The sequence below is a fragment of the Acipenser ruthenus genome, chromosome 13 (assembly GCF_902713425.1).
Source record: "Acipenser ruthenus chromosome 13, fAciRut3.2 maternal haplotype, whole genome shotgun sequence".
NCBI lineage: Eukaryota > Metazoa > Chordata > Actinopteri > Acipenseriformes > Acipenseridae > Acipenser > Acipenser ruthenus.
Window position 1 is genome coordinate 33,209,997 of NC_081201.1, and position 9,846 is coordinate 33,219,842.

At 43.0% G+C, this 9,846-nt stretch overlaps 2 protein-coding genes across 2 annotated transcripts; one reads left to right on the top strand and one right to left on the bottom strand.

Moving 5' to 3' along the window:
* The first annotated feature begins 636 nt into the window (after positions 1 to 636).
* Positions 637 to 7,158, top strand: LOC117417718 (oncoprotein-induced transcript 3 protein-like). Its single transcript, XM_034029953.3, has 9 exons — positions 637 to 1,083; positions 2,001 to 2,375; positions 3,013 to 3,123; positions 3,565 to 3,687; positions 4,165 to 4,287; positions 4,570 to 4,730; positions 5,076 to 5,491; positions 5,975 to 6,074; positions 6,601 to 7,158. Exons 1-9 carry the CDS (start codon positions 1,023 to 1,025, stop codon positions 6,772 to 6,774), a joined length of 1,644 nt encoding a protein of 547 aa, XP_033885844.3. The 5' UTR covers positions 637 to 1,022; the 3' UTR covers positions 6,775 to 7,158.
* Positions 7,159 to 7,908: 750 nt separating this feature from the next.
* LOC117417874 (group XIIB secretory phospholipase A2-like protein) lies at positions 7,909 to 9,846 on the bottom strand. Its single transcript, XM_034926030.2, has 2 exons — positions 9,419 to 9,846; positions 7,909 to 8,732 (listed from the first exon to the last, which is right to left on the bottom strand). Exons 1-2 carry the CDS (start codon positions 9,561 to 9,563, stop codon positions 8,614 to 8,616), a joined length of 264 nt encoding a protein of 87 aa, XP_034781921.2. The 5' UTR covers positions 9,564 to 9,846; the 3' UTR covers positions 7,909 to 8,613.

Genomic DNA, 9,846 nt, shown 5'->3' on the forward strand with positions numbered 1-9,846 from the left:
CTTTCCACTGAAAAGGTGAGGTCCAGGAATGTATTTAGGAGTCAGTGGGCAAAATGTACCTGGCAGGAAATTGTATTTTAATCTTCTAACAGGTGAACATTGGTGGATGATGAGGATTAGTATTATTATTTTTATTATCATTATACATGGTGAACAATCATTTTTTTCAATAAACTTCGGTATTTTACAGTCGTCTTATAGAAGGCGGTGGTGCGAGACCCATGTATAATGAGACTGCCCGTGTAAGGCTGATGATAAAACTACTAACATCAATATTTTAACTGCAACTCGACCACCAGTACATGAATACAACAAAACGCTGTCCATACCAAAACAATGTTGTTATTATTATGATTATTATAGTGCAATGTTTGTATTTTATAACACTATATAGTTGATTGCCATTTGTGTTCTTTCTGCCTGTTTTAATGATCTATACTGTGGTTTAGATAATAGACACCCATTGTATTTGTGATCTTCCTTATAATGGCACTATGGGGAAAATGGGCAGCTCCTGTAGTGACCATACCTGAGGTGTAAAGGACCACCTGCAATAATAGTCATAATAATAATAACAACAGCAACACAATGAGTCGAACCTCAATTGCATTGTTTTTTTAAGGGTGGAAAAAAATACCAGCCAATTTTGGAAAAGGAGGATGGAAGCAGCGATGTTATTGAAGAAACACGGGCTGGGAACACATCCCGTCCCACTATCAGGGGAAAGTGTCCAGCTACCAGGACACGTTTCGGATAAGAGAGGCGCCCTCCTAGGGATGCTGCGGGAGAACAATGAGAGGATGCTGGGAAGAGGCTGTCCTGTTGGAGATGAGGGAGATCAGGGGTCAAGGTCACAGAAGAGCACCCCCAACCCACCTCCGGATTCCTCCTTTCCTTTGATAACAACAAGCCCCCCAGCGGGCAAGGATTAAAGCCCACCCATCTCTCCAGGGAACAGAGACTAGGGGAACCCAGCAGCGCTGAGAAATCTCCTACGGACAGGCCCGCGCTTAGACAGCAAGATGTTCTTCAACCTGCTCATCTTCACTCTGATACAGGAGATTCACCCCATACAGGCGGTCGGTAAGCAAGCGAGACTGAATGCGTCTCCACTCTGTTGGAGTGTGTGTGTGTGTGGTTCATTGGTATCAGGGGAGTTGGGATTTTTTTTTTTTTTTGGTAAAAAAAAGAAAACCAAACAATTTTTTGAAGTGCTTTTATATATTCTCCTAGGTTAAAAGGTGCTTTGAAAATGATGATAAACGTAGAAACCTCTCTTTTTTTAATACTTCCATTTTTACTGATACCACAAATTCATAAACAATCCCCAAAAATGGTTAAAAGTTCCTTTCTTACATATGTTTGAAAACAATAAACATGTTACAGTATATACACATTTAGAAAATATATACATTTAAAAATAAGTCAATTCATAGTCCATAAATTGGTTGAATTGATTGAAATTGGCTTTGAAAACACCGTCCTTAAAACAGCCCTTAAAAATGTAAAGAACATTTGTGTGTGTGTGTGTCTGTTCTAAAGGATTAAATAACGTTGTTTATGAGTTTAACTGCAACTTGAAGGCTGTTGTAAAAGAAGGCAAAAACAGCCTGGAACCGCGCAACGAATATTATCCTTCAAAACAGACTCACCGGTTAAAGATGTGTGAATAGAGCCTCTATAACCTCTCAGCTATGACTTCTGGATATTTGAATGCGTGTTTAGAGTTGTGGATGACATCCCCGCGGTATTTTTGCAGTTTCCCATGCTTTTCCCATGGTTATAGTAGCGTATGTATTTACGATAGTTTACCCTAGTTTGTCGAATATCTATTGCTATGCATTACTATATTACATGTATATTACTGTTCTTTACAATGCTTACCTATGCTTTATGCTCACTATACTTTATTACACTTTTCTATGTTTTTACGATGGTAAACTTGTATAAGGGTGTACTACATACCGCTTTATGATCTATCATGTTGCTCCAATCCCCAGTGCTGGACCCGTGCTCTGCCTACATCAGCCTGAACGAGCCGTGGCGCAACACGGAGCACCACATCAACAACTCGGTGGGCACCCCCATGTGCGACAGCCATGTCAACGGGGAGTGGTACCGCTTCACCGGCATGGCGGGCGACGCCATGCCCACATTCTGCATCTCGGAGAACCACTGCGGCACCCACGCACCCGTGTGGATGAACGGCAGCCACCCTAGCGAGGCCGACGGCATCGTTCAGGTGCAAGCCTGTGCCAGCTTCAACGATAACTGCTGCCTGTGGAACACCACGGTTGACGTCAAAGCCTGCCCCGGGGGTTACTACGTGTACCGGCTACCGAAACCCAGGATCTGCTTTCACGTCTACTGCGGACGTGAGCCCGTTTCGTTTTTTAAAAGAATAATAATGCCGTTCAAATTATATATCAGTAATAAAGAAGTGCAATTGAAAACTGAAAACTTACTCCTTTAATACGTAGCTAAATTTTGAAATAGTGAGTTTCAATTCATGAATTACGTTTCTTCATGAATTACAGCATTTCTCTTTGGAAATAATAAAGCAGATTGGTGATTGCTGCTTTTGAATTCTCTCTCTCTCTCTCTCTCGAGTATACCTTACAGTACATTATTTATATCTTGTTTTTACTCTTTTAGTGTTATTTAATAACTTTTTAGACGTTTTGCAAAATTATTTATTGAACGGGTTTTTAATTTTAATTTACAATGCAAAAAGTGAATCTGCTGGTTCTTTGTTTCTGCTCTAAAGTTCTGGTGTGAGGTATCATGAAAACTGCTCAAATGAAATAACAGCACGGATGGGGAATCAGACCGTACTTCCATTGCAACACAATGAATTGAAACTGCACCTTGAACCGGGGGAGTCGTCAGTGTTCAGGTTTCAGGAGGGTTTCATCAATGTTTAGCGGTTTGCCTTGAACAAGGAGGCTTGCCCTTTAAAAGTGCAGCAGAGTGAGTGACTGTTCTGTGTGTTTGTTTGGTCTCTCTGTGCAGATTTCTATGACATCTGTGACGAGTCTGACTGCAGGGGCTCATGTCTGGATACGGGGGACTGTCACTGCACCTCCGGGACCACGCTAGGGCCAGACAGCCAGACCTGCCTCGGTAACAGGGTCTCCTCTCTCTCTCTCTCTCTCTCTCTCTCTCTCTCTCTCTCTCATCCTCAACTATGGTTCTCTATCTTTTTCTCAGATCTCTCTCTCTTTTTGTCTCACTTTCTCTACTCTATCTCTTTCCTTTCTCTTGTTCTTACTGTCTTCTTACTATCTGTTCATCTGTTAACTGTACCCCCTCTCTCTATCCCTAGCTCTTCTTACTCTTTCTCTTGTTTTTCTCATTGCCCCCCCTCCTCGTCCCATTCACACTGTTTCACAATGATCTCTTCTTCAAAACACCAGACCTAAGACCAGTGGTAATCCTTCTCTTTCCCCTCATATTTCGTTCTGTGATAATAATAAGAAGGATTGCTGTAGAGCTTAAGGCTCTTGTTAGGTAGATCCACCGCTCTTCAGATCACTATGTCCCTGTCGTCTCTGTGTGCTGTAGATGTGAATGAGTGCGAGCAGGACAATGGCGGCTGTGCAGAGATCTGTGTCAATCTGAAGGGGTCCTATCGCTGCCAGTGTGGGATCGGGCGCATCCTGGGTCCTGATGGGAAGACATGTGATGGTACGTCCACAGCCAGTGAGCAGATCACTCATAACATTTACAATAGGGTTTTTTGTGAGATGCAACAATTATTCAGTGAATCAATTATTGATCACCATTTTGCTAGCTTAGAAATTAAACATTCAATTCCATTAATCACCTTGGGGCCTATTTGGAGACATGTGTAAAAATGATGTTAGTATGCAGGGAAGAAAATAAGACTCCCATTGCATAGCAGTTTGATCCCTTCCTGGTTTTACTACCTGAGCTTGTTACCAATACACTGTAGCTAATCAAGCTTGTATTAAAACCTAGAATGTGTGAGAATGTTTTGCAGTAAGTCCCTGCTATGTATTTATTTATTTTTGGTCCTGGATTTTTTGTAATACGGTTGTAACACATTTACTATAAAGGGCGGCAATTTGCCCATACAGGAAAATATTGGCCACAATCGTGTTTGTATAACCGTGATTGAATAAGCTGAACCTTCGCCCTTAGAAATCGAAGGATGCCACAACAACAACGGGGGCTGCAGCCACACCTGCTCCATGGAGGGGGACAGCTACGAGTGCCAGTGCCCCCGCGGGCTCACCCTGTCAGCGGACAGGCACACCTGTCAAGGTACGCAGAGCATTCATCCCGCACTCTCAGGACCTTCTTCACAAAGCATTGACTAGCGTGACCCTGGCGATTCCACTAGCACATTGGTAATCAGCCATTCGAAACGACAGATTTCAGAACATTCAAGTGTCATCATTTTTGTCGCACAAACCCAACCTCTTTGCACACAAGAAGACACCATAAGATACAGGTCCAAGTGTATATAATGATTGATATTGTGAGTAAACGCTGTGTTAACTCTGGCCCTTGTGTGAGTGTCTCTCTCATTCCATCTGTCGGCAGTGCCGGTCAACTGCAGGTCCAGTGGCATCGAGGTGGTAGTCCCCAAGGACCTGGTGGGGGGTCTGGAGCTATTCCTGACCAACACTTCCTGTCGCGGCATCTCCAACGGCACTCATGTCAACATCAACTTCAGCCTGAAGACCTGCGGCACCGTGGTGGAGGTGAGGGGGAAGCCTGGCTGGTTTCACCAAACCTAACCCTAGACCTGCCATGCTTCTCATTGTGTTCCGCTACAGTAACACAATGGATGGGCATTTTTTTGTGTTACTGCTTTATAAAATTCAGCACTCTACATTGGCTGATAAAACACAGGCTGTGTGGATAAATCCCAAGTGACTTGATCAGCAATGGGAAAATGGCCATCATTCAAAATAGAGGCAATGCAGGTTCATGATTATACCAGTTACACGCATTAGATATGAGAATGAGGAACAGTAGTTTTCACTGAAAATCTCACACTCTGATTATATACTGAAACACTCCATTTTCTTCCCGTTGTCACGAAGGTTGTGAATGATAAGATAATCGCCAGTAACCTCGTGACAGGACTGCCCAAGCAGACTCCGGGCAGTAACGGTGACATCATTGTGCGCACCAGCAAGCTGCTGATCCCAGTGACCTGCGAGTTCCCGCGCCAGTACATGGTGTCAGACGCCTACGTGCCCAACCTGAAGAACGCCCCCCTGGAGATCTCGGGCCGCAGCCAGGGCGTCTTCCCCTTCAGCCTGGAGCTGTTTAAGAGCCCCAACTTTGCCGAACCCTACCGTGGCTCCCCGCCCACCCTGAAGCTGCGTGACTCCCTGTACTTCGGCATCGAGCCGCTGGTGCACCTGGACGGCCTGCAGACACTGGTGGAGAGCTGCTTCGCCACGCCCAGCCCCAAGGTGGACGAAGTCATGAAGTACTACCTCATCAAGGACGGGTGGGTGTTCGCGGAGGGCTGTAAGAGCTTCTCCAATCCAGCAGGGGGCTGGTCTCGGTTGTCCTCTTGTTTTAAACTCTACGTGGAATTGGGTGTCTCAGTGTGTGGAAAGGAGGTTGTGCAGCAAAGTTTCTTAGGGGCAGTTAGCTAATGCTTTACTAGCTCATGCATCTATTTTTGATATTTTATTTCGGCTAGTTTCTGCTCAGTAATAGTTGCATGCACTTTTTAAGCCAGTAACTAATAAATATAAGAAGTTAATTCACTGTTTTAGTACGTTTTCTGTAATTGCTTTAAAAGAAAATAAAATGTTTTTTAAGTTGCTAAACGGCACGTTAACCTATTTTGAATCAAGGTCTGAAAATCGCTAGTCAGATGAATCTGTAGGTAAGATTACTGTTCTAATTGTGCCATCGTATTGATTTGTATCTGCCACGACTCAGCAGATGAATCTGAGAGCTCTCCCTTGTTTTTCCTGCCCAGTTGTATCTCTGACGAGACGGTGAAGCAGTATACCTCTAAGGACCAGCTCGTCAAGCACTACCAAGTGCCCGTCTTCAAGTTTGTGGGCAAAGACAACAGGGTAAGACACACAGGGGCACTGACTCCTAAACTCAATGCCCAGCTTATCTCTGAACACTTTACCATAAACCACGTGGTTTAAACAGGAGGCTGTGAGTTCTTTTTTTTGTCTACTAGCTTGTGCACCTATGTTCCGTTTTAAAGAACAAGGGCCTAGACTATAACATGTGAATTTTGCTTACAAGTGACAGAGAAAAATGAAATAATTACAATGAAAGTTGTTTCACCTTTATGGAACTTCCACAGGGTATATGATATATGAAGAAATTAACTTGTCTGTCCCACTTGTGCAACAAGATTTAATACAAACATGTGGAAATAGACAAGTTAATTTCTGCAAATATACGAGTTCCATTGAAGGTGAAACAACTTTGTAAATCATCCATTTGTAACCATCATTTGAAGGCAAAATTCCCATCTTCTAGTATAGACCCTTGTTCTTTTAGAAGGAATCTGTGCACGAGCTACTGCACCTCTCTGTGAATGATCGCAGTGTGTTCACTGCTGTGTGGTTTGTGTTGTTCCAGGAGGTGTTTCTGCACTGTCGCGTCCTGGTGTGCGGCTTGCTAGACGACCGCTCTCGCTGCTCGCAGGGCTGCAAGAGACGTATGCGCCGCTCTGTGTGGGAGAGAGAGGACACGGGACACCTCAATCACCGCCTCCTCACCGGCGGGCCAATCGTCATCGACCGTGAGGACTAACCTCACCACGCCACAACCAATCACAGCCCAGTCTGAGAGTATCAGTAACCTCCTCCATAATTATATGCAGTACACCAGTGCTACCTGCTGGTCATTTTAACATATTACAGTTGATTGTGACCAGCTGTTTCCAGAAGCTTTGTATGCCACTGTACTTTATTCCTTTATACAGTTATTTTTTTGTAAATAACATCAGGAAAGGTCTCTCTGTTTTACCTGTCTTCTTTCATATCTTTAAACTCTTGTTTTTTATAACAGACAGAGTAGGAAGCCATACCGTATGTTATTCTGTAGTAGTATATATGCTGAATGTCTTTTTCTTGCATCATTATGTATGTTTTATGGAATGAATTGCAGTATTAAAACATTGTATTTTCTCACTTACTGATATACTAGAATTTGTGTAATTCTGAGAGCTTTAGTATTTATTCAGTGGGTTTGCCAGAGGTCTAAGGTGACATCTCACATGATTTGAATGGAACGAGGAAGCCTGTTCAGCCCTGGTAGCTAGGATTCTCCAGACAAGCTCACAGACATTTTAAAGGGAGCTCTAGAGGAAAACTCAATCTCTGAACAACAGAACCCAGAACTACTCAAAGTGACTAACTGGCATAGGCAGTTGTTGCTGTTATTCATAGTTTTTCCTTTCTTAAATAAAAATGAAATAGAAAACCTGCAGCACCCTGGTGCGTCTGTAATCAGGTTGAGAGAGATCAGTAATTTCATACCGTTTACTTTACAAAACAACTAAATGTTACCTTGTAACTTGAATCGGCAGTGAAGTGTGAAATATCTATCTATCTATCTATCTATCTACCTACCTATCTACCTATCTACCTACCTATCTACCGATCTATCTATCTACCCACCCCCCAACCCCCCCCCCTCCGGAAACCCACCTAGTACAGATGTGTGAGCAACACCGGCTCAGAATAACAATAAATAAAAAAACTAAATGCCATCTGGGGTTTAGTCAGGAGTCCATTTAAAGGTCTCCACATTGTATAGGTGTGAGGTGCTCTCTTTGGAGATTAAACTACAGAGGTTTCACCGACACCATACTATAGAAAATGTAAACTATAAAAATCAATTCCATTTAAACATAGAACCATTATATCTGGACTTATTGATTTGATTACAATGATATAAATGATATAAACCAGATCTTTTTTTATTTTTTTTTGTATTTTTTTTTTATTTTTATAAAAGGTCACACATCATTTTGTATAATCTGTATGTTTTTAGGTGGTGGAAAAAAACCGAGGGAATCTCATTCTCCTTATCCATTAAAAGGACATAACCTTCAACCCCAGGAGGATTATTTTGTTTTGATATGTTCTTCCTGTTTGATTAATTAAATATTGAAATAAATAAAGAAAAATTGAAATGAAAAAAAACTACTTTCCTGCTGTCTGATCCAGCAGGTCTGACTACAACAACAAGAAAGCCATATGAAGGAGTTGATTAAAGTGGCTTACCAGCCCAGCAGGCTCTTAGCACCCCTGGAGTGCCATTGTGTCGTTTGTTATTGAGCCTAGGATCAGTGTCCTATTCTTACCGATCCGAAAGACCATAGTCTGCCCCTTAGGAGTCACAAAGCTATATGTCCATTGTATATTTTATTAAGTGTCTGTAGGCCCAAGAATTTGAAAGTCTGGTTGGCTGGAACTGGTCAGCATTCCTTAACGGGACCCAGCATCGCAACAATCCGGAAAAATCCATAGTCTTACATTAAAATGCGCTGTAATACAAATGTTCTTGTACTGTTTTATTTCATGTTATAGCCTGTGTTGATAGTGCAGGAATGCCTCTCCGGTACTGGCACGGCTGTCCTTGGCTTTACAGTTCCTCTTTCTCCTCCTCGTCACAGATACAGGCTGCCCTCTGGCTGTTCATGAATGGTTTGCAGCCCAGCGTCCAGACCGTGTTAAACAGGGTGTCTGCTACCGACTCACAAGCTGCAGGTACGAGAGACAGAGAGAAAGGGAATCTAATTATAAAACACCCATCCACAGCTTCACTCATTTTTAATAACTCAAGACACAAGAAGACAGTAGTTTTGGCTAATGCATTAGCTCATGAAGATAACACTGATAAAGGAATTAGCCTTGTCAGTTTGTCAGTTGACACCTGTATGGGTAAATAAGATAAAGAACTGTAAATTTGAAAATATTGTGTTTTGATTGGCTGAGAGGGATTGAATGATTTATAAAATACCACAATATCCAATCAGAATAAATGCTAGATTATCCTGACATCATCATAACATTACCTACAATCTACACCAGGTGGCAATGTCCCCAATGCCCTGATTGTGTAAAGAAACTAAAGTACAGTCCATTGGAATGATCTGCAACCCTCTAGTCCAGGAGTGGCCAACCCTGGTCCTGGAGAGCCACAATCCACAATGAAATTGTTCCAAGTCTTTAGAAATGGATGATTAAGGGTTACTATAAAGCCTGCTGGATTGTGGCTTTCCAAGACCAGGGCTGGCCACCCCTGCTCTATTAAAAACAGCTAAAGTTTGTATTCAGTTTGTAGTTTTGACAGGTTACTGTATATTTTTTCCATGAAGTGCACAAAATATAGCAATAACATTTAGGTAAAAGAAAGAAAAAACACATACACACACACACGCACTGACCTTCGACCTTTGACACAAGGCCCAGGCTCTTCTTGAGGTCGGAGCAGATCCCGTAGAGGCACCAGCGGAACTTGGTGTCGCAGCGGTACTTGTTGGTGCCGCACGTGTCGTAGCAGTGGTCCAGCTGGTTACAGCACTTGGTCATAGCCGGGATACCCAGGCCAAGCTGGAGGGGAACAAAATCATTGAAAGTCAAACCAGCTGAGAAAGGCAGTAATGGAAATGAGACTTCTAATGCATAGCAGTGTCACACATTCCAGGTTTTACAGTCTGTGCCGCTGCGAAAGTAGCTTGATCTGCCCCCTGGGAGGACACGGGTCCCAGAGAGAGGCAGAGGAGCAGGAGGACAGGGACAGGCATCTTCATGGCTATACGAGGTGGAGGAATCCGTTCAGTAGAATACGTGCTGACCTGGGAGTTATTCAGGG